The sequence below is a fragment of the Saimiri boliviensis genome, chromosome 8, assembly GCF_048565385.1.
Source record: "Saimiri boliviensis isolate mSaiBol1 chromosome 8, mSaiBol1.pri, whole genome shotgun sequence".
Lineage (NCBI taxonomy): Eukaryota > Metazoa > Chordata > Mammalia > Primates > Cebidae > Saimiri > Saimiri boliviensis.
Genome location: NC_133456.1, coordinates 52,470,258 through 52,495,980, shown reverse-complemented (window position 1 = coordinate 52,495,980; position 25,723 = coordinate 52,470,258). Strand labels below are relative to the sequence as shown.

At 39.4% G+C, this 25,723-nt stretch overlaps 1 protein-coding gene across 3 annotated transcripts in view; it reads right to left on the bottom strand.

Annotated features, from left to right (window-relative positions):
* Positions 1–25,723, bottom strand: part of PTPRG (protein tyrosine phosphatase receptor type G) — a 777,462-nt gene that overhangs the window by 41,775 nt on the left and 709,964 nt on the right. For all 3 annotated transcript variants that reach the window (XM_039477294.2, XM_039477296.2, XM_039477295.2), the window contains 2 exons: positions 13,545–13,636; positions 1,816–1,907 (listed from right to left, as the gene is read on the bottom strand). In XM_039477294.2, the coding sequence (XP_039333228.1) occupies positions 1,816–1,907; positions 13,545–13,636 (184 nt within the window). The remainder of the gene's footprint in view (positions 1–1,815; positions 1,908–13,544; positions 13,637–25,723) is intronic.

Below are 25,723 nucleotides of genomic sequence, written 5' to 3'. Positions count from 1 at the left end.
TCATTTCACCTTCCTGTCTGCCCTCCCCATTCCACTCCCATAAGTATCAGCTAATACTACTTAAGCTATAAAGTTCAGCATAGGTGATTAAAGCTTTTAGCCGCAGTATATATTTTTTTAGGACGGAAATAGGGTACGGATGCCCAGGATTTGTTAGGGGGCATGATTTTGAGGCAGCAAAGCCCATTTTAAGTCAGATCAAGTTTCCAGAGGTGTAGCTGATTATTTTGAATAATTAAATGGTGTCAAAACCAGCTGTGAGGAATAGCACTGGGGTCTCAAATCATAAATAATTGAGAAACTGGAGTTGCATTTGATCATCCTGATCACATTCTGCTCTCTAGAGGATAAATGTTTGTCCTGAATATCATCAACATTGTTAAATGCCTCAATATTCTTGTTCAGTCATCCAGCCAACAGTCAATTGAACTAAATCACTTTAACACCACACACATTTGCTGTCCTCATGAATACAAAATGTTTGACTTAAACCATGTTCTTTGTAGTTGAATAGGCACCTTTTTCAGTAAGCATCTAATAGCAATAAATACTTGACATGCTTTTGTTGGTTCCATAAAACACATGACTTCATAGAATAAATCAGAGGTTCTTTTGACCACCTTTGCTCTCATTCTGCTCAAAACAACAAAAACTAACAAACAACTAAGAGAAAGACTTAATTTAAAACAAGTCATCAATATAATTGCCTTCATGATAGCCTTTGGGGATTCCAAATGTGCATAGATGGGCTTTTTGTTCTGTTTTTATTTCTCATTGTTCATTCAAGGTAACTGCACCTTACAGCTGTAAGACTCCTAGATGATCTTAAAGTGCTTACCTTCCATTACTTCATTTTGCCCCTAACCAATTTTGTTGAAAGAGATGGCCAGGTTAGCAGCATCGTCGTCATCATCATTTCTATTTTAAAGTAGAAATGAGACAGAAAAAGGAACTGACTTACCCATAAAGCTAGGAGACAGCTGAGCTGCCATGAAAACTTGGCCTCCTCGACACAACTCTTGCTGCCAGAGATGTGCCTTAGTTAAGCGCCTCAGTGAAGAAAAGGGCAGTCTGTTTAATAGCTCCTCATTGACACCCTGTCACTGCTGAACTGGCACGGAACCCAGAGTTGGCAGGGTGGTGCATGCCTCTCTCTACCTTGTTTCCTACACACCAGTTCTTAAAATCAGAAGGCTGTCTTAACCCAAGTCTTCTCTCCAAGGATTAATAATCATGAAAACAACAACAGTCAACCTTTGCATGGCTCTTAACAATAAACTCAGCGTGTTTAAAAATGTTAATCATTTATCTTCTCCAACAACTTTACAACGTAGGTGACATTGGTGCCATTTTTTAAAATGGGAAACCTGGGGACCCTAAATGAGGTGATTGGCCTGAGGATTATGAAGCTCACTACTGATGAAACTAGCATCATTTTTCAGACACCAGACCTGCTATCTTCACTACACCATGTGCATTGCAGAAAAGACACAGAATTAGGGAGCTTTGTATTATAATTGTTGTTCCCAGTTAGACGAAGCAAGAACCCGAAAAACAATCCCTACAAGTTTGCTTCTTTTCTATCACTAAGTCTGTTCTTTTATAGAACTACAGGTTCAAGACAGGTACAATCAACTCCCCTTTCACCTAAATTTTATTGGGAAAAGAATGCCTATTAAAATTATAGATGAAAAACTCCCCTTTCCACAGTTAATTGTTTTGTTATGCTTGGAATGAATTCAGTTCAAGTTTCCAAAAATCTGCACAAAGTACGAGTTAAGTTTCTGGAAGTTAACTTCCAGCTTTGAAACATACCTCAAAATCCTCAGAGAACCCATGCTGGTTATTAGAATAGAGCTCACCGATGTGTTTGACAAACTGTTTGACAGGAATGGCTTCCATGTCATCTGGGGGAATACAATAATATTCAGAGTTATAAAGAATTCTTGCATAAAACAAATCACACTGATAAAGCATACTTAAGACAAATACTTGATTTTGGCAAAGAGCAAAATAATATCACCCAAAATAGATGTCCTGAAGAAAAGTCTCAGGATTTATTTTACATTAGGATCTCATTATGACTTTAATGCCTACAAGCTAGGTTAAATACAGTTTTTTTTTAAAAAAAGGTACATAGAGAATTCCCTTTACTTTTTATATTCAAGCAATTTACATAGTTAAATTACCAGAGCATACTCTTAGGAACTAAAAGTGTGAATTTATCAAGGGAACCCATTTGCCAAGAAATTTTATCACACACACCGGGGATTTTGTTTTTGTTTTTGTTTTTAAATTGCTGTTCAATGGAGTCCAGCTTGAATTTCGAGCAATTAAGTTCTATTTCCAATCTTTTAAATCTTAAGCAATCCTTTATACACAATTATAGATAGATGCCATTGTACCAGCTGGCTCTGGGTACAATGCCATCTATCTTTAAGTGTTCAAAATTTTAGCTCAAGACAGCTGTGTCTACATGATGCCAAATAATCAGTTTGACTGAATTAACTGGATTTTTTTGGTGTTGACAGACTAGGTATAGATTCAGGAAGACTCCACATTCCAATTTATTTCTTGTTGTCACTTCAAAAGGAGACTTTCAGTTCATAAGCCCAAAGTATGTTTTAAGCCTATTTATCCTGATACTTGAGTACTGCTGTAAAATAGCCACACCCAACTAACTGGAGCTCCCCAACCTGCTTCTTCCCTTCTCCCTCGACCCTCCCCCACAAATATTTCCTTTTAAAAATACTCTGCTGAATTTGAGATAAACAACAGACATGACATTTACTTTATTCAGAGTGAAAGATCTTTGGCAAACGCACAAACATCTAAACTGCCACAGATGCTTTTCTTAGCAAAGGGTATGAAGATCTGTATGTGTAAATGAGGTCCTACTTTGGCAAGAATTTTATAGATCCAGGCCTGACAATCTGATTTCTCTTCATCTGGTGACAGTTAACATTGACTATGTCATTCCTTCTCTTCTTTCTTTTGAGAGAGCAAAGCTCTAGGGTGGCTTTTTGCATCTATTGACATTTTCAAACTTGAATCATTCTTAAGTGGAAAATAGCATCTCTTATACTTTGTTTAAGGAAGGTGACTTGTATGTTCATAATCCAAGTTGCTTAGCATAGAAATATTACTTATCAAATAGGTGGTGTTCTGTAAGCACAAATTCTTTCTGTGTGAACAATTAAAGTCCTAATCATTTTAATAGGCAACCTTATGAAAAAAAATTGCCAAGTTATTTACAAATATTTCAGAATTGAAGATGTTCATGAATATGCAATCATTCTGCATGCCCAAGAAATCTATAGCTCCCATGATGTAACCAGCATTAACAGAGTAAGCAGAGCCAAAATGTTTCTCCAGAATATTTAGCAGAATGCACAGTTCAAGAAAAATTTCCAAAATTATCTGATCACTTCACTTAAAATGTTTAGAAGTAAGCAAATTCTACAGTCATGATCAGTGGCAATGAAAATGATCTCAAGTTGAGAAAAGGGTTACTATGTACAAAGCTAGAGAGTCTCTAAAGGATTAGCCCAAGAATAAACTCATTCAAACAAGGGGTAAAATGGGTGAGACGGGACACAACCTTACCACAGAATCTCTTTCGTATATAGACTACAGCACTTTCATTACTTAGTAATGACAGATACAACACTGTTTTCCAGGGCAGTGTGACATATTTAGTAGAGTCATAGGTTGAAGGCAACATTTATATGATAGTTTAGAATTTCAGATTCCCAAGAACTTACAGTGTTTAGCATAGTAATTGATTAAGATTAAGAACATGGACTGTAGTTCAAATTAAGAAAAATCATGTCAGCTTTAGAGCTGTTTTACTCTGTAAGGTAAAAACCACAGCATTTTAACGGCCATAGCCCCCGCTCAAATCATGGAAAGAAATGCCTTCAGGTTAATGGCTTATTGTTTTTTTCTTGCAAGGCTTATTGTTTTTTTTCTTGCAAAGTGCTCCCCTATAATATCCAAGCTAATGTCACACACACGTGCCCAGAAATCAGTATGACTGCTACCACTACTGCTAAAAGCAGCAAAAATCCAGCAGAGCTCAGTATGATAATCATATATGACTCACGAGTCTCTCCAATTTGCATCTTTATCCAAGGAAGCCTAAGCACACCCTCTGGGTTTCCAGGCACCACCAATAACGTCACAAAGTACCAGACAGGCGGATACACATACAGATGCATGCTGTACTGACCACTGTCAGCTATCCAGATAATACAGCATTTGCTCTGGCAATCAAAATAAATAACTGAGAAGTCATAAATCTTTTTTCTTTATACTGAGATGAAATATAAGGCTATGACTAATTATTCTAATCACTCTCTTCTCATAATTTTTCTATTAACATTCTCTCAACATGAGCCAGATGATTATAAAATCAATGTTAACTAGTAAAAGGCCAAGCAGTTAGGACAGCATCAGAGGCCTGATCTACTCAGTTTTTTATCTGAAAAGGCCCTGTGTGTTTTAAGAAGACATTCATCCAAAACATGTTTTCTCCACCTAAATGTCTGAGTTTCCTTGATGATTGCAGAGAATATTAGCAGCACTAACCAGGGCAGGCACTTTCTGGGTAATTTACATGTATTAACATGTACTCCAAGAAATGGGTACTCTTTTCATACCTATCTTGCAGCTGAAAAAAGTTAAGAATGGCAGAAAAAGCTGGCTGCAGACCCTAGATTAAAAAGTGCTATGACTCAGAATGGGAAACCCCCGGATGGAGCCTTTTCTCACCACCCTAGTTCTCAGCCAGATATTAGGGAGATAGTCTCTGCTCAAGGACATTTGTGTTGGTGAAGAGATGAACACAAGGGAGAATAAGAGCAGTGTAAGCATGTGGTAAAGAAGCAAGTGCCATTAAATGGATGGGTTTGATGACTCAGGTGAGCATAAATGTCACTGATGTGGTAGTGGTGGGAGGAGAAGCATAAATGAAAAAGGGCTGGAAACAAAGTGAAGAGGTTTTCACTGACTACAGATTAAATGGGAGATTATTATGGTATAACAAAATCAAGAAAATGATAAAGTTGGTAGAGTGAGAGGAAAACCACCATTTATTAAGCCCTTACTGGTTACCAGGCACTATGCTAAAAGTTTTTCACACATTTATCTCTGTAAAAAGCAGATGAAGGGAACATGGCTATTCTCACAGTACACATAAGGAAACTGAGGTAACTTGTCCAAAAAGACACAGTTCAGTGGCAGAGCTGAGGTTTGAACCCAGGTCTGTTGAACCCAAAGACTATATTCATTCCTGTGTACTTTGATATACTGTTTATCTTCATTCTCAAAGCACTGTAATTTCAAGGAATAACAAGAAATTAAACTTTTAAATTCTTAGTATCTTGGTTAATCTGGTAAGTATCACTTGATAATTTTGTGCTAATTTTTTTTTTTTTTTTTTGAGACATGGTCTCACTCTGTCACCCAGGTTAGTTGGAGTGCAGTGGCTCAATCGTAGCTCTCTGCAGCCTCAAATTACTAAACTCAAGCAATCCTCCCAACCCAGCCTCCTAAGTAGCTAGGTATAAGTTCCATGCCACTATGCCTGGCTAATTTAAAGAATGGGGTCTCTCTGTGTTGCCCAGGTTGGTCTTGAACTCTTAGCCTCAAGAAATCCTTCCACCTCAGCCTCCTGAGCAGCTGGGACTACAGGCCCATGCTACCACACCTGGCTTACATTTTTTGTAGAAATGGGGTTTTCCCATGTTGCCCAGGCTAGTCTCAAACTCTTGGGCTTGAGCAATTCTCTTCCTTCTACCTCCTAAAGCACTGAGATTATAGGCATGAGCCACTGTATTCAGCCACTGTACTTACAAAGTTTTCAGATACCAAAGGTTTTAAACTAGGCAAAAGTGGGACCACTATCACTAAATCACCCAGTTAAAAAATGACTGACAAAGAGCATCAGTACCTGAAGAGGTGGCTTATTGTCATAATATTATGTACCCTTAAGTTCCCAGATTTTAGCTTTTTATGGTTAGAATTAAACTACGTACATAACTGGCCTTTTACTTTGTTTAATCCACATCAAAACCTCCTTATGTACCACTTTTGATGAAGTTTGAAATTAGGTTTGTAGGTACCAAAAGCAGAGCTTCAGAAGAGGGTGAACTGATGACAGTAACTTCTACTAAGAAGAAAACACCAAAGCTGAGATAATCCTGACCTCAAATGCAACACTGTCGGAAATAAAGAACAAGGCATTTGAACATAAAGCTGTTTCCAAAATCTACAGTTACGTATCTGCTGTACTTCTATCTTCAGAACTGTTTGTTAGAGGGAAATCGCCAATACGTTAGGCCTCTAACCTACTCAATGCTAAATTTGCTTTCTCTTAATCTTAAGGAATAACCAATAAATAAAAGATAAACTGTTAGCTTTCTTGCCTACAGTTTTTTAGTTGATATTAGAAAGGAAAAATAGGTAGCCAATGCTATCCCTGAACATACACCACAGGGAAGAGCTGCACAGAGGGCCCAGTCTGAATATACTGCTCCTGGTAAGGCCATTAGCTTATAACTCAGTAAAACTGAGTATCTGTGATTCTTATCAGCCACCAGTAATGAGATGCTTCCTGTGTATCAGGAAACCAGAGGCAGTGGTATGAGTGGAAAAGCCAGAGCCAGACTGCCTGACTCCACTTCTCTGATTCCCTTTCCTCATCTGTAAAATGGGAATAACAGTACCTAAGTCATCAAGTGTTATGAAAAGTATACAAGATAACGCAAGTACTTATAAGAGTGCCTGGCATTTAGTAAACATTTCATATCTATGATTTATTGTTAGGTGCTACTTGCTTTACATGCACAACTTTATATTCTAGGGGCTGTGATTACTCCGATTCTCTAGGTGAGGAAGCTGGCAAAAAGAGACCAAGGAGCTTGTCATTATCAAGTATTAGGCCCAGGCTGACTCCAAAGCCTGGGTTCTTCCTTATTAGATTACCTCCCTAGAGCTTACATTAAAAAAAAACTTTAATTTTTTAAAAATTGTACTTTAAGTTCTGGGGTACATGTGCAGATCTTGCAGGATTTTGTTACATAGGTACACACATGCCATTGTGGTTTGCTGCCTCTATCCCCGCCCCCCGTCACCTACATTAGATATTTCTCCCAATGTTATCCCTCCCCAATGTCCCCACCCCCTGCTATCCCTCCTCTAGTCCCCCATCCCCCAACAGACCCCAGTGTGTGCTGTTCCCCTCCCTCTTTGTATGTGTTCTCATTGTTCAACACCCACTCATGAGTGAGAACATGTGGTGTTTGGTTTTCTGTTCTTGTGTCAGTTTGCTGAGAATGATGGTTTCCAGCTTCATCCATGTCCCTGCAAAGGACATGAACTCATCCTTTTTCGTGGCTATATAGTATTCCATGGTGTATATGTGCCACATTTTCTTTATCCCATCTATCTTTGATGGGCATTTGGGTTGGTTCCAAGTCTTTGCTATAATAAACAGTGCCGAAATGAACATAATGCGCATGTGTTTCTGTAACAGATTGATTTATAATCCTTTGGGTATATACCCAGAAATGGGATTGCTGGGTCAAATGGTATTTCTATTTCTAGATCCTTGAGGAATCACCACACTGTCTTCCAAAATGGTTGAACTAATTTGGCTTTGAGGGTAAGCTTCAGTTACCTGGAAAATTTACACTGGTAGACTGGTCACCTTGACGATGCCAGGTGGATGAAGTGTTAGAGTATTTACCTTCCTGCCAAGATGCTTAGCTGCTGTGGTTGATTGGTTTAAAGTCTATTTAATAAAATATCCCTTCTTGCTTCCTCTGGAAGTGTGTGGGTATTTATATAAATACCATTAAGATTCCAGAGGTCCTTAAGTCACCCACTCTATGAACAATCCCTGTGAAGTTCATTTAACCCTTAGCAGATCTCTCAACCCTGTCCCAAATTCCAACCAAATCTCCATGGGCAGAGAAAACATACAGAGCCCTAGCACAGTACTTGGCTCAAATCACTGCAGCTCAGACCTTATCCCCCACACCCCCACTTCCCTCCACCCCGCACCAACAACTGGCCTGTTATCAGGTACTGTTAACCACACCTCTAGCGGATAGACCACATTTTCAGGAATTCAGTCCCCTGCCCCTCCTGTCTGCCCTTGCAGTCTCTCAGAGGCCAAGTTCAGGTCTCTCACGGTGTTTGGTAATACCTTTGTGTCAACTTCGGAAGATAAAGCAAATATGAAATAAAAGGACATTATCAAGATTTCCTGAGTTAGGTCACAACAAATAGATTTTTGTCTAAATCACACTCTTAGGATGCATGGAGTGTTGTGGAGGTTGGAACATTTTATTTCCTGCCATAAAAAGAAATCTCTTTTCATTTATGACACAATGAAGTCAATAAAGAAAGGGCTTCATTATAGTCAAAAGACCAATGAATCTCCTTTGGAGATAATCTCTGTATAAATAAAATATGCCAACAAGGTTGGTTTAATCCCAAGGGTTTTAAACTGCATGTTTAAAACCCCTTTATATTCTGGCACCCTGCTGAAGCCAGTGACCTTCAAATTATTAAGATGTATTTTAACTGCTGGAAAGGCATGAATCATTTCTAAATTTCTAAGCTACTGGTTAGCAGCAACATTTTGTTTTGTAACGCTCTTATTAGAAAGTTAGATTTTCTAATTTCCAGAGAAAACATTTGGAAGGACATTTGTGTCTGACAGTGCACATATTTAGGAACGCCCTTTCAATACACTCTATAACAGGTTAATTTCATGAGCTAAGTTCTGATTTTCAGAAGTTTATATATAATGAAAGTCTAAAAGAATAACAATGTAGTGAATGCTTCATTAATAACTGAAATATTATTCAAGTTTTTCAAAAGCGTATTCTTGAGTCACTAGACTTTTAAAAGTACTTGTCAATGTTAAGAATATTATGGATCTTAAAGAGATTTGTGACCAGTATTTTAGAAGATGGAAAGCATATGAGGGGATTGACAGCTGGGTTACTGCATTCAATGATGCTTTATCCTCACACCGAAACAATGGGAAACCAGTAACCAGGGAACATTTTCTTTTGAAAAACCCTTAGTGAAATATATTGAGTCAAAGCCCCTTTCATTCTCCCACAGAAGTCATAGTTTATCTCTCCTGCTCCTGCTTTTCACATAGGTCATGCATGGAACAGGCACCAAAATTCAAAATCTATCTGATAAAAGAATTGATACTACCTTTATAGTGACTGGAATCCTGGAAGCCAACCTCAAAAGCACTTCTTTCAAGCTGGATAAATACTCTTGCATTGTGATTTTTTTTTTTCCTAACGTGGCTAACTGGCCTCAGCCACCATATATATTCACGGTCTCTGTCTAGCATTTCTACATTTTGCATAAGTGTTAGGTGAGGCCAGGAGGAAAAAAAAAAAAAAGTCTTCATTCTTGAAAGCTGTCTTTGCTATACTAAACCAGAAGAACACACTGAAGATCCTAAATTCATGTTAGAATTAGTAAAATTGATCATTCAAAATTCTTCAAAAACTCCTATAAACTGCCATCTCAAAGGGATGAGTATCACAGGGTTAGCAAAGCTTTCCTTAATCATTTGCCTATTTTATAATAGTTTCCAAAAGTCAGTATAACTTACTGATTCCACGGATGCTTTGGGATTTAAAGATACAAGCTATTTGTTTATGAATTTTAACCACAGCAGAATCATCCAAAGTTGCTAAGTCAGTGTCTAAATTTGTTCAACATGGCTGTGACTTGTTTTCTAAATCATTTCAATCACATAGACCTGTTTTTGTGCAGGGAATGGGTATCTTGCTGAGTTGAGTCTTTCAGGAAGGAAGAATAAAAATAAGTCGAGAACAGAGATGAGGGGAGATTTTTTAATATAGGGAAAATGTCAACCCAAGAATTATGCCCTCCAGGAGGATTAAAGAGAATTTCATGGAAAAGCAAATGGTCAGTGTTTGTGAGAGAAGTTACCGATCAAGAAGTCAGCAAAAACTAAAGAGAATATTCCCATGTATTCGAAGATGCCTTGATTTAATGAAGCAATACCCAAATGAAGACTCTGAGTCCTGAGATACCAAAACTGTCACAGTCGTATGCCAAGAGGTGGCAGAGCCATTTCTAAGCATCTGTGCTTTGAAGTCACACAGAGAATTCGTGTTAGTGCCACTGTTTAGTTCTGTAACCCTGCGCAAATTAAATACATGTCTCCAAACCTCAGTTTCTTCGTCCAGAAAATGGGGGTATCAACTGTACCTGTCTCGATAGGACTGTAGTGAAAATAAACATAATATACTTTGTTGATAAATGCTCAATAATTACTAGATAATGATTTTTTAAGAGGCTAACTGTAAAATAAGTTCTAGGAACACAGTGGATTGTGTATTCCACAGTGATGACACTGGAGCTCTGTTTTTACAACAGCTTGGTACTTGAATTTTCAACTTTACCCTGTTGCACATATTTTTAGCCAGTATAATGATTCAGTTTACTGATTATATCCATTGTCTAGAGAGTGAAGAGCGCCAAGTGGTAAAATAATTTGGTAAATTTGGCACCCAGTACTCTTGTTATTTAGGTTTTGAGCAAGGATAAAATATAACTGAGACTGAATGGGTAGAATAAATGCTTCACAGGAGCTCTATAAATCTCCTATTTTTAGAAAGAATAACAATTAGGTCATTTCTAAGAGAAATCATTTAAAATTATTCCATGGAGGTCTCCATTAAAGAAAAGTTGTGGTAAAAGCTTTGGTAAAGTGAAGAGAACTCACAAGTTTGTTAAAAATTGTTTTTCTTACATGAGACACACAGATGTACTGCTGTAACTAGAAGAAATCCTAAATAATAGAACAATTGAATTGTTTCACGTGCTTTGTGAATTACAATATTTTCCAAAGGTAACTATTAAATAGTACTGTGGGATTTTAGTTACCAAATATACAAGATTGTGATCAAGTGGAAGGTTTTTAAAAAAAGGTCATTTAGGGTAACTCTCAGTTAAGGGTGAAGTAAGTTCGTTTGTTTAGGCATGCTCCTAGGAAGGCTATGTTAGCTATGAAGACCTGAGAAAGCAGATTAGCCTCACTCGTCATTTCGTTAGGTAAGCCCTGTAACATCACACTGCCTTACATTTATAATAATTCATTTTTATAAACATGTTACAGCTTGTCAAGAATGCCTCGCCTATGCCAAGTGAGGTATACGACTGAATACATGGGCTTCTCAGTCAGTGGAAAATGTGAAGGAATCGTCTTTCTATATAGTCATATTACTAGTGAGTGAGTATGAATTCCAAGAAACTCATATTTAAAAAGGAAAAACACACATTGAAGACATGCCTCTGGGTTTTGAGTATTTACTTTCTTAATTAAATAGGTAACTGGAAATGAGGCAGAAAACATTCAAAAGCAATTTCTGGTCTAAGACACCTACTCAAAGGTGTGACGAGACATATTCAGAGGATCCTAGTGAATTAAAAGTTCTAAAACCTACATCAAAGAAGAGCGATGCAAGGTAGGGCACACCCAGTAGACATAGTTCAGTATTCTGGAAACACAGTTTTAACATAAGAGTCATGCAAATGCTCTCTCTCCATGACTTCCGGGATTAACACCACCGTGATCTGAGACGAAAGTTGCAACAGCTTACACTTCTGGCTTAATGTATGGTTTCCAAAGTGCTTTTACACATAGCATCTACTGGGGTCTTAACAGTTACCTCAAAAGGCAAGGAGAATAGGCATCCTATTTACTTTACAGATTCTGGAAACTAAGGCTCAGAGAGGTTAAGGCACTGACCAAAGATTTCAGGGTGGACCTAGGTATTCTGATTCCTAATCCAGTAGTAAAAAAGAAAAGGGAAAACAGCCCGGTATTTCACCATTTAACTCTTTAAACATGGATTTCATTTACACAGCTACCGAACAACTGAGTCTGTCAGACAATCAGGTCAGAGGGGAGAAAAACTGCCAGGAATTTTCCAGTGGTCAACGCACATTGTAGGTAGTGCAAGAGGAAACTTTATATGCACACCACAGTACAAATCCAGTAGATTCAGTGAAGCTTCTTCTCTCATGGTGATGAAGACTGATGATCCCTGTCTGCTTTCTCTACTCTCAAAAGAAAAGCAGTTTCCTTCAGCAAGGATAAAGCGGTAAGGTTAGTGGAGAACGTACAGTGACACAAAACTTAAACCGTCTGTATGGGAATTAATTTAGCAGCCACAAAATGATCCAACAGGAACTTAATCAGAGACTTCTATGTTAATCTTCTTGTTTCTGTGTGACAAGTTTTAGTGAGAAAAGCTGACTAGAATGTACAAAACATGGACAATCCCAGTAATAGCTGATGACTTAGCAATACACTAACACATAAAAGGGCAGTTAGGTCCACAACCGTAACCACACCTAGTGACAATCTGCAAACAACAGAAGCAATTCTCCATGATGCCCAAAGAATGACTGTACCTCTGAGTGTCACAGCCGAGAGCTTTCAAGAACTTTAAAGACATTTTTATAACATTCATTCATTTAAGTACCTAAAGAATACCTACTATGTGCCAGAAATTATTTTAGCACTGAGCACTTGCCCTTAGAAAGCTCTCATCGTAGCGGGAAGAGAGGAAACAACAAAGTAAAATATATAGCACATTAGTTGGTGGAAAGCACTGGGAAGAATAGGGCAGATCAGCAGGATGAGGGAGCTTCAGGTGTGGAGGAGGGGTGGCATTATAATCAAAGTGATGTTTCCGTTGGCAAAATAGTAATATCGAGAGGATAGATGTATCTAAAATATCTGAAGATACGTATTTGGAAGCACATAATGAAACCCGGACACAGAAAGTTAAAACCTGGCAAACAAGAAGGGGTGCCAAATAAAAATGGTGGGTGAGACTGTCAAATCCCACATCCGATGACAGCGAACCCACTGCTGAACTTTGAAATCTCTATGGCGTTTGCTAGGATTCACTATAGTGTACATTCCTCCAGTCCCTACCCCAATACTAACCAAGCATTTTATCCTTTTACCAAAGGACAAGTGAAATAATCCACCAGACCAGTAATGCATCCCTAATATTGCCACACAACCATCCTAAGGACCAGACCTTTCAACATTAAGATACGTGGTTTTCAGAGGAAAGAATCTTAGAAAAATATCACCTTTAAAAAAACGCGTCAGAAATTGTGATTTTAAAATCTAAGCACAAATTGCCCATGCAAATAAAATTTAATCCCAATAGATACTAAGAATGTTTTGTTATGGTTTTCCCTTTTTTCTACTGTACTTCCCTTCCCTCTCTGTGACTGCATATTACATTACCTCAGTTATTTGTTCCTCTCAAGAGAGTTTGATTACTTTGCAGATATGTAAAGGAGTATTCATTCAATCACTCCTAGTTAACGATATCTTAGGGCAAGCTTTAAAAGGGTATAAAATAATATTTTGTTGTTTTAGCACATAAAACTGAGAATAAAAGAGAAAAACAATTAGCTCGTTGGAAATAAAAGAGTGTCTTACTTACCTGGAATAGGAATAATAGGAATACTTTCATTAGGGACCACTCGAGGTGAATTGCTGTCTTCCACATAGAAATGAGCAGTCTGAAAACATTTTCTGTGTAGAAAGGAGAAAAACATGTCAACAATAGAATACACTTTGTCTGAGTTCCTCATCTTTTAAATCTTCGTTTACAGATCTTCCCAGCTTAAAGATCACACAGCAAACTCATGTAAAAGTAGCAAGATACAAGGACAACATTCAGCCTATTGGAGGGGCCTCAAATTGCTAAAGAATTTCCTTTTTTTCTTTTTTTTAATCATCACCACATCCAACCTGATAGTTGAAAGGGAGAGGCTTAGTGTTTAACCACTCAAATATGTAAAACCATGGTAGAGAGTAAACCTGCCACACAGACTGCTAGGATTCTCGCCACAATAGTTCTAAATTTGATATGTTGCAGAGAAATAATTTGCTATTCTAAACCCACAGTACCAAGTTCAAAACCACACCTTGTATCCCCTTCCAACACTGTCATCAAACAGCCCAAGTACATAATAGCACCACATTGTTCATGGTTAGCAAAGGCCCCCAAAGCCTTAGACAGCTCTTTAAAGAGGTCAGAGGGCTTCAGGAAGGCAAGCACTCAGAATCAGAGGCCCTTGTCAGACAACATCTGAGACAAGGTCTTGAAGCCCTTAAGTGTCATCTGCTTGGTTTTGTTACCTGTATTTCACGCAAAGCAGAGAGCATACACTGGTCATGATAGGACAGGCAGTGAAGAGAAAAGCCATCAGCAGCTCACTCAGACTCTGCCTCCGATGCTGGCTAGCCCTCAGCTTTCCTGCATCCACGTCACTGCTCATTGCGGCCCTAATGAGCTGCCGGAAGCACAGGCTGAATATTTAATGAAGCTGCTCAGCGTGAATGGCTATTGTGACCAGAGAAGGGTCCCTGTTCATTTGGCGGAGGGGCTTTACAATAGCTGGCCCTACTGCTGGGTCTTTTAGCCAAGCAGGCGGCATCCTTCTGGTGCTGTGTCACTGGGATCTGTCCTCTTCCTCTGGCGTCTCACACCAAACAACATTTACACACATTACAGCTTTGCTTTTTCTGGGGACCATATTCCAACTACCAGAGTAAGTCCACTTTTCTTCACAGTTGTCTTTGCTCATCTCATCCAAAATATTCTAGGATGATTCCATTGGGTGTACCATGTTTCTATGAGGCCAAAGGAGGGGTTAGGGATGGAACGGTTAGAGAAAAATCAAGAAACTGTAAAAAAATCTCTGTGAGAGTGAAAACACCTCAGAGTTAGATAGATGTTTCCATCTCAGCTTTTATATAGGCTATAACCACATGCAATCCAAAATGATCACATGTCATAGTATGAAGTGCTGTTCTTTAAGCAGTGCCTATTTTCAGATGGAAAGTAGCTCTAACTAGTTGTCCATTTGGATAGTGCTCTAGAATCAGTCTAGACTGCTGCTCCAAACCATTAGAAGATTTTGAACATCAATTACTACAGCTCTTGGCACATGCCTTCCGGGACTACTCTTACAGAGGACTGAAGGAAAAAATGAGTGAGTTTTTTTTTCCCTATGAATTGCTAAATTCAGCATTTGTAATATAAATAATAAAACAAGTTTTCATCACTCTTCACTTAGCTGTCTTTACCTAAATTTGTGAAGAACATGAGTTAGACTTAAGCTACATAGATAGGAAATGCACATAATATAGGGCTCTGGTGCTAACCAAATCTTCTGAATGTAAAACAATGGAAATCTATGTGAAAAAACATTCTGATGTTTGAGATAACTCCCTTCTCTCTCTAAATTAATGTTTTCTACTCTTGGATTCCTTCCTCTCCTCACCCGCCTTCCCCAATTTGCACAAATTTCCAGAATGTAACATTAAAATTAAAACATAGGTTATGGACTTCACAAATGAATCAAAGCCTAAGCCACCCAGTATCATAGCTAAGGAAACTCTGCTTTTGTTGAGTTAGAGGACAGCTATTCAATTACTTAATAGCCCAAAGAAGTACTCTAAGTCACCGAGATGAATGGGATACAATTTACTGGGTTAGTCTTTAACAAAATGAAAAAAAAAAAAAAAAAAAAAAACAAATGCATGCAAGAAATAACTTTGATTTTAAGACTGTAATTATTACGGCTATTAGACTTCTAAAATATATAAAACTATTAAACAGAATTGTTACTGACCAAGTTACTGTTAAAGTGACTTGGAAAGGATATAGATACGATATTGCAGATTTTTTTTTTTTCCCTACAAGACAGGCAGGCAGACAGTTCAGCCGGTCTCTCAGTTCCATGTGGAACTACAGGCTCCACATTATCTTTGAAAAAAGCAGTGTGTACTGAAGCAAACCACACTCTAGTGCCCCATGTGCTGCTGTTTATAATGGATTTTCCCTGGAGCAAAATAACTGTGATTGCCAGAGAAAAGCACACGACTGGGGATAAGGATCAGAAACTCTGGAGACAAAGCTCTGCATCTGTACCTTGCTGCACGTCACGCCCTTGCCTCCCACACAAATACATGGGTGGGCAACTAACTACACAACTTTGCAGGGAGTGTCTTCCCGCAGAATAAAGATTTCAATGGATTCGGCAAATGTTTATTCAGCACCCAATGCACAGCATCAAGTATGCAGACAATGCATTCTCTGCTGATGTCTGCCATCCATACAACTACTTCTGTAAGCCCGGCTAAACACTGGAGTAATGGATAAATTATATAAGCAACAGATGATCTTTGCAGAAAAATTAGGAAATACAAATGAACAAAAAGAAAAAGTTAAAATCACCGAAAATCTTTCTCCCAGTGATGATCACTATTATTAATATTTTTGGTCTATCGCTTTACACTTTGCCTCATTTATTGACTATTCCTTGATCACCTGCAGTGAGGGGCTGGGAGCATAATGATAAACAAGACACATAAGGCACCTGCCCTCCTATACTTAAGTCTTCATAGGGAAAATCTGCAACAAGCAAACAAATAGCTTCAAATAGTTGAAAGCAATGAAGAAAATAAGACAATGATGTAGTGATAACTGAAGTAGGCTGAAGGAAGGGACTTCACTGAGGAGGTAGCATTTGCACTGAGGCCTGATTAAGGGGGAGTAACCCTGTGAAGTTCCAGAGGAAGACCATTTTGGGCAGATCAAGCAGCTAGCCGAAGAACCTTAGAGCATAGAGAGCTTGGCACATTTTAGGAACTGGAAGGAAGCCAGAGGTAAGGGAAAGGCTGCGGAAAGCAAGGTTGGAGAGGTGGGCCAGGGCCAGATCATGCAGGATGCAGCAGACCACAAAGAACCTTCACTGGTGTCTAAGAGCAGGGGAAAGCCAATGAAGGGCTTTAATCCATGGAGAGGCACCATCTGATTTGCTGCTTTCAAAAAGCTCATTTTGGCTACTACATGGTGCAGGGATTAGAGGGCAGCAGGAATGGGACAAGGAGATCAATCTGTGGACTGTTGTTATAATCTCACCCAAATATAGACAGATGAGCTATTTTCCTTTTTTTTTTTTTTTGGCAGGCAGGGGGTGTATTTTATCTTGAGTCTTACTCTGTCGCTCAGGCTGGAGTGCAGTGGCACGATCTCGGCTCACTGCAGCCTCCGCCTCCCAGGTTTGAGTGATTCTCACGACTCTGGTGCCTCAGCTTCTTGAGTAGCAGGGACTACATGGGGGGTGGGTATTTTTTTTGAATGAAATGAGATCATTCTATATGTATCTCTCCTTGATAACAAATATAGACGGGCATCCTCTTTATTAATGTTTGCTTAATCTTCCATTTCATGGAGGCATTATAATATTGGTATTTAACTTATTCATTTACTAACTGTCTATTGGGAGGTCTACTCTGGGTCAGGGACTGATGAAGGTGGTGAGGCTACTGTCAAGTTTTCATGATCCTTACCAATATTAAGATCCCTTTGCATGTACAAATTCTACATTGTGTTTAATATCTAAGAAAAGCAGCTTCATATCACATGCCATTGTATTTTAACTTCCTCATTTCAGGGAACTCCCATGAGAAATTATGCTTCTTGACCTTCAGAGATATCCAGGAATAAAAAAGCGAAAGCAAGGATTTTGGAGAAAAGGAAAGGAAAGCACAAGTTTTAATACCTCTAAACTTCTGAACTGTGATCTGCTTAAGGAGGCGCTATTGTCTCTCATTTTGAGCTCGGGGGAATGGAGATAGAATTTCTCAAAGTGCTTAAGTGTGTCACTGAGGGTGCTATTTCAATTTTCTACCTAGGTCTAATTCTCTTTCAGCTAACTTACCCTTACAGACCCTGCCTGAATGAATCGGATTTCTAGGATCACCAAGAGCCACTGTCTAAAATTATAATTTCTTTACAGTGAACGTTTGTATATGTAAACAATGAAATAGATGTTTGTAATGAAAAAACATATTTACAAATTTAACTACAAAATATAATCCAATGATTCCCTACCATATATTTCATGTTTCCACCTCTGCCCTTTTTTCTTTTCTTTTTTTTTTTTCTAGATGGAGTCTTCCTCTGTCGTCAAGCTAGAGTGCAGTGGCATGACCTCAGCTCACTGCAACCTCCACCACCCGGCTTCAAGTGACTCTCCTGCCTCAGCCTCCTGAGTAGCTGGGACTACAGGCCTGTGCTAACAACCCCAGACAATTTTTATATTTTTAGTAGAGATAGGGTTTCACCATGCTGGCCAGACCGGTCTCGAACTCCTGACCTCGAGATCTGCCTGCCTTGGCCCTAAAAGTGCTGGGATTACAGGTGTGAGCCGCTGTACCTGGCCACCCTTTCTTTTTACTTCCCATCCCCTTCCCCACTCCTGGGCACTGTCTGTCCCCTTTAAGAAACTCAGGCCAGTTAACATTATTTTCACTGACCCTGACAGGCCTAATAGTGACCCAAATTAATTATCTTCTACTTTCCCCTATTATACATTTGCAGCACATATCTTTCTGACACTTAAGTTCTCTGATTTAGGTATGCCTTAATTTTGGAGGGTCCTGAACAGTCAGTCAGTCTCTCAGTCTCTCTCTTATCAGTAAAGTGTCAGTCAAGCGGTGGTTATTAACAAGCGCTGCATAGCTCTTTGGCTTAGGGAGCTTTTAGAATATCCAGGCAGGGTAAGCCCCATTCCTGGTGATTCTAACAGAGCAGGTGCAGGGTGGGGCACAGCTCTGTGTATTGTGCTCCCTCTGAGGACTCTGGTATGCACTGTGTCCAGTTATGAACCAGTGTGAGAAAGGGAAAATGGTTCCTGAGAGTCCACCCTTGTGGACTGCTAGTCTTGTATGGTAGGAAAATTAATTTCAGTTTCTACGAAGGTATTGAAGTATTTACTTCAATAATAAAAATGATGTTTTGACATCCTGAATTCCAAATTTCCTGCCACTTGAACAAACTGGAAAATCACTGTCTTAGATGGCTTCCTAAAGCCCACTCATCCACAAGGTACCCAAGATAGAGGGACTTAAGTGAAATATTCACTGAATGCTCCCAGAAGAGTCCAAGAAAGCTCCATTTGCATGAGGTATTTCCTCAATTCAAACTTAGTGTGTAAGACAGAATGAAAGTGAAACGGGAGAGGTGACTCTGCTGGTCCCTAACTTGGTCCCATTTGTCATAAGCCTCTCACAGAGTAAGCATTTTGCCAAACCAAAGGAGAGTCCCTGCTCAAAGAATGCATTTTTCTTACAGCATAGCCCTAAATGCTACCCAGGTGCTTCTGGTGCTTGACCAAAGATGATTAACATATTAGATCTATGTACATTTCTTTTTTTTTTTTTTGAGACGGAGTTTTTGCTCTTGTTACCCAGGCTGGAGTGCAATGGCACGATCTTGGCTCATTGCAACCTCCGCCTCCTGGGTTCAGGCAATTCTCCTGCCTCAGCCTCCCGAGTAGCTGGGATTACAGGCACGTGCCACAATGCCCAGCTAATTTTTTGTATTTTTAGTAGAGACGGGGTTTCACCATGTTGACCAGGATGGTCTTGATCTCTTGACCTCGTGATCCACCCGCCTCGGCCTCCCAAAGTGCTGGGATTACAGGCTTGAGCCACCGCACCCGGCCAGATCTATGTACATTTCTATAGAAAGTTCTAAGTAGCAGAGTGGAAGCCAGCTTCCTATCTTTACTCTCCAATCATTCATCCCTTTTTAGAAAACCAAACATGGGCCCATATATCTTTAAAAGATTTCTAAGAAAGGTCTGATTGAAAGTCCAGAAGGTAATGTGTGATATCCTCCCAGAAGCTGATCAAATCTGTATGAATTCTGGTTAGCAGCTTTCTGGGTCTTAAGCCCACAGCCCACACTTGTGGTCCAGATCTGCGGAGTGTCTGAAGGCCTGATGGTAGGAGTGTGCAAGTATGCATGGCTTCTTAAAAGTCCACATGGGACACATAAAGCTTATGATTAGGAATATTTTCTCTTGGATTGAAATTTCTAAATAACACAAGGTTATTTTAGGGATAATATCACTCAAATAAGGGAGATATTTTAAGGATAAGGACGTTTTTAAAAATAAAGTCTACTCTTGGGAAAGCAAGGTACACACACGTGCGGGGTCCATCTTTCAGTTAGGATGTGGAATACATCGACCAGTATCAGCTGTCAACGTCAAGTCCCTGAGCTCCCTGCTGAAAAATACACAGTGCCAGCACATGACAGGCTCCAGTATGTTTAATTGGCCTTCTTGACTAATGAAACACACACACACCCAGCTGCTCTGACAGTCCTTTATAAGAATTAATAAAATTCCAGTTATAGAGACTTACTATCCAAACAAAAATGTAGCAAAATAACCAAAACAAACAAAAAACCCTCTAGACTTCTGACCCCCCATCTCCACCCAGGAATTTGATACCTTCTTAAGGAAGAACACCCAGAATGACCAAATTTCTACATAAAGGCCTTTTTCTTCTGTGGCTTCTGTTTTTCTGGGTACCCGTTTAGATAACCTCTGATACAAGCTAACAGTTTTCTTATATCTCTTTCTGCCCCTCTGACAAGCACCTGGAAATAATTTAGTGACCAATATTTTTCAGACGCAAAGTGCTGAACTTGAGTGCAGAAAGACTGAACATTAGAAATGTCTGGCATTCCACACAATGCTGTTGTACTTAAAACACACACATTCCTTAAAAGGCAGATATCCAAACCTGCTTACAGGAAAAAGGGGTTTCTGGGGTCTACGCCCACTTTTACAGGCTTGGGATCTCACACCGTTCTCATCCAGGGTCCTCAGCTTGCTACCACACTGCCCTCAACAACATGATGACTGCTGGGCGCGGGCAGGGTGGGGGACCACAACACGGCCTCCAGACTCCTCTGACAACCCGGAGTCATGGACTAACCTAATGCTGATACAGAGGAATTAGAAACCAAGTCACTGTCTTCAAATTAAACTCAATGGTTCTACAACCACATCAGGGTGACAAAGAATTTATTAGCAGTGTGTAGCTCAAAATTCTAATTGCAGACCAGAGCGGGCAGTTAGCTGAGCTGCTGCTGAATATTAATTATGTAATCTTAACTGATTTACACACTGCCGTCATTTAAATTTCCAGTGGCATACCCGCTAATAATCCCATTTATTTTCATGCTGTCAAGACGAGAAATCACATTAATATTTACTTTTGTAAATGGATCTGTTGTAGTAAACCCTGCATGAATAACCGCCACTTACAAATAGAAAGCTGAAAATGTTCACATGCCTTCAAAGGAGATGATTGAGAGCTGTCTTTAAATGGCAGGAATGAGAAACCAAACCAAACAACAAAAAAACTTAAAAAAAAAATAAATAAAAGGCATGGATTGATTTATTAGGGCAAAATGTTTCAAGAAATTTAAGTGACAAATACAACAATAAAAGAAAAAGGCTGTAGGCGTTGTTGGGCTTTTCCTCAAAGAGGAGTGTCTGAAATAACTCTGGGATTCCACTTGGAAAGGAGCCCAATGTAAGTTCTAAGTTGAGATTTTTCATATACAACAACTCACTTGCTGTTAAGTTTCCTTTACGGCATGTTAAGTGATTCAGTTTATAAAACTCAGTTTACACTTGTAGTAGCTTTTCTGCAAGGGATCTTCTAAAAAGAAAAACTCAAACCAAAATATGTTTCTGGTGGCCATATTTTCCAAATCATAAAAGGGGGCGTGAAATTTGACAAATGTCAATGTGCTTTTGGGGATGATCAAATGACAAGTTTCACATGAGGGCTATGGAAGTCCCAGGCCATATGGTTGTCATACCTTAGATAAGCAGGGCTTATCAGATACGAGGAGAGAGAAGGGGAATAAGGGAAGAGAAAAGAGAACAAAACCTTCCAAGAGATGGATGGGGTGTGAAAGAGGAAACATACTAAAATGAGGAGAGAATGTTTCAAAAATATTTTGGATCTCACATGAATAGGAGAGATGGCCTAGTCAACTTTTGGTACAGTTGGAAGTGACAAAAATCTGATTCCCATAGTGAGAATTTTATTGGATAATTCAAATTGCCTGCAATTAACATCTTTAGGAAGGTGGGAGAAAAACGATCAAATTACAGGCACAAAAGTGGTCTCAAAACTATATCCTCTCGCTAGGCATTAGGTCTGCCAAGAAATCCTTGCAGACACCTAGGCCTGACTAAAGTACTGGTAATACTTTCCAGGAGATAAGAGACAAAAGGTCTCTTCATAAACCACATTTTGACAAGACCGTGACAGTTCTTATATTATAGCTGGTGTTCAGAAAGTGAGCCCCGGACAGTACTTCCTAAGGCTTCCAGCTGTTACCTAGAAAAGAAGGCTTGAGGTCAGGGGCTTTAAGGAGGCTGTATTATCCTTCAGACCCTAGACTGGAATGTTTTAAACATCTGGACTGAGGCTTGAGGGACTCTCCACCTCATTTGCCACAGTTTTAAGGCAATGACACAAACCCCCCACCGATAAGGGAAGGTTAATGGTGATGTGATAGTCCAATTCATTTTGGGGAGGAGGTAAGAAATGAAATTCACATTTTATTTACTGCACATATTTTTCAGTATTTATAATCGAAAATGTCTGGGTAAAAGCCTTTTGGCAGCTCCGTATTTTGTTAATATACTGATTGACTGTATTTTGCTGTGAGTGATATTTTAAGAATCTAAGAAGGTATTATATGCATCTTCACTAAGCCCCAGATTGTGGAATTTTAAAAAAAATACTTGAGACCATCTGGGGAAAAAAAAGTTGATTCAGACTTCACACTATTAACCAGGTTAAATTCCAACTGAATTTACTATTAAAATTTGAAACCATAAAAGTCATTTTAAAAAGAATAATCTCAAAATGGGGAGACTTTTAAAAGAAAACTCAAAATCGAGAAAATGAAGCAGAAAATACAGATTAAATCTCATTACATAAACATCAAAGAAGAACAATAAATACAGTTAAGAGGCAAACTACATATTGGGAAAAGAAATTTGCAACCCATATTGCTACCAAGGGACATCTCTCTCATTAGAAAAACACCAATAACTCAAAGAAAAAATAAGCAAGAGATATAAACAGTTTACAGAAAAACAAATGTTTCAATCCCGCTTATAATAAGAGACAACACATTAAAACCACACCGAGACACCCCTTCTTTTTCACCTATGATGTTAGTAAAAAGGCCAAAGTTTGACAACACAGCGTGCTTGGACTGGCTGTAGGGAACAGGCATGCTCGCATACTTCCAAGAGAAACCCACCTCGGTACCCCATCACGGAGGGCAATCTGGCACCATGCATACACAATACGATGTACCCTGTGATACAGCTAATACGGTTTCCTCTGAAAACTTCCCTACAGACATGCTTATCCCACTTGCAAAATGACACATCACCTTATTCATCACACAACTGTTTGTAATAACAAAAGATGGAGAACAATCAAAATGACAGCCACAAGGCACCGGTTAACTAACTAAATCGTGAAACTTCTATACAAAGGAATATCATGCTTCTGTATAAATGAATGAGGAAATTATACAGGCACAGGGAAAACTTGCGTGATGTGAGAACAGCAAGGCACATGATTGCGTATGCAGTATTTCAGTGTGTACAAGGGGATTTGCTTATATATACATAACAATCTCTAGAAGAATAGACAACAAACTTGCAGTAAGGGCTACCTATTTGTGAGGAGGAAGGGAGCGGCCGGGTGAGTGATGGGACCATAATCTAGGGGTGCACAGAAGTTTACACTTTGTGATTTTGAATCATGTCAAGTATCACCTACTCAAAATTTAAACCAGCTTTACTGAAAAATTAAATACTTGGGTCTGCCTTGCAATGTTTTTTTTTTTTTTTTTTTTTTTTTTTTTTTTTTTTTTTTTCCCTCTCCTTTCTGGGAGGATCATCACCTCTCACAGCCCGTGTCCTGCTTTTGGCAATTCTCTGTGCAGCGCACCTCACTGGCGCCTCCCTGTCCTTCCTGCTGTGGGAGAGGGAAACGACGGGAAGAAGAGTAGTGCCACGTGCAGTTCATGTGTGGGGACTCTCTAACAGCTCTTGTAGCTGTTTGGAGGGCTGCCATTTAGGCATCACTAGGGGCTCTTCTCCCGATTCCTGGCCACATTTTGGGCGGAGATATAGCCAGGAGAGAAAACGAGGGCAGACTGACAAAGGCAAAGGTGAAGAAAGAGAGCCTGCTGAAGTGCGTGCATTCCAGCGCAGACGCAGGGGCACCCTGTCTTTCAAAGCCTTTTCATAGAGCAGCAGCAGGATGGACCACGGGTCAGGAAAAGAGGCGGCAAACGTGCCTGGGGAGAGAGCATGGGGAAGGAGAGGGGACAGCGGGCTAGTGGAGAATGAGGAATTTTACAGTGTGGCAGGGTGGCCAGCATAAGGAAGAGCACAGACATGGAGGGAGCCCCTTGAGGAAGGATCTGTATCTGGCCCATATTGTTTTCATGGAGCAGTTAGCACAGCACATGGAGCCCTGAGAAGGGGTACCGCTCAGGACCCACGCTGCTGCAGTGGAGTCCCAAGGCAGCCACTTAGGCAGAGTGGCCCAGCCAAGTGACAACTTCTCAGAGCCTGAATTTCCACATCTTCTCAAGGGGTTAATATATTTCACACACTAAGCATTTTACATATATTACCCCCATTTAATCTTCACAACAACCTCATGAAAAGGAGCTATCATTAGACTCATTTTCTAGATAAGGCACCAGAGGCCCTATGGGCCCTTCCTAACCATAGGGCCAGGATGTGGCAGAGCTTTGGTTAGAACCCATATCTCCCTAAGCCAAAGTCTGTCTTTTAAGCTACTACACTATTTTAAAAAGTAAATGATACCATTTACAATCAGAGGGATTCCATAAATACTTGTAGTTTCCCAAGATGGTTCCCAACTCCTAGACCTAGATGAAACTGACAGTGAGTGCTTCCCTCACTGAGCAGCAGAGAAGATACCAGAGGGACTGGGGCATCTTTCTTATGATCCAAAATATGTCTACAATGGGACCACTGACGTGTGGGGGTCCAGATACATAAAAAGAAATAGTCTGGCAGGCTACAGCATCACTTCTGGGGAGGACATGAAATGGGATGTGCATTTACCTTTGTGATACTGATAAGGTGCTGCTGGCTCTTTGAACATGTTACAATCAAAAACACAACATTTATTTATAACGGACTAAGGTATGACGCTTAGGCATTTAAATGACGTCCAAAGTCTTCCCCTCGTAAGATTAGTCTTTGAATCCAAAACTATACAGAGAAGTTCCTATTTCAGTTTCTAAGAGTTTTGAAAACATATTAGAAAGTGAAGACATTCATAAGCAAAAAGAGATCACAGAATAATTTAGTTACCAATGTTAGCAGTTACTGCTTTCCCTACAAGGCCAAAATTGCACCGTACAGTATAAAAGAAAATAGATCACGTACCTTCTCATTAATCTGTCATAATCCTAAACTATACCTTCTCAGATTTCCTAGGTTTATCTGATCACAATAACTGGATATCGAAAATTTTGTCTTAGTGCTCTGATTTACCCACAACCAATGGAGATGAATCATTCCATATAAAAATTCTGACATAAATCCTATAAATTGGTTCATTGAAAGTAAAAAGGGACTGCTCGTGACATAATATGAATTAGTGAATGAGTCTAATTAGCATTTTAATATTAAAAGATATTAATATTAAATAGAGTTT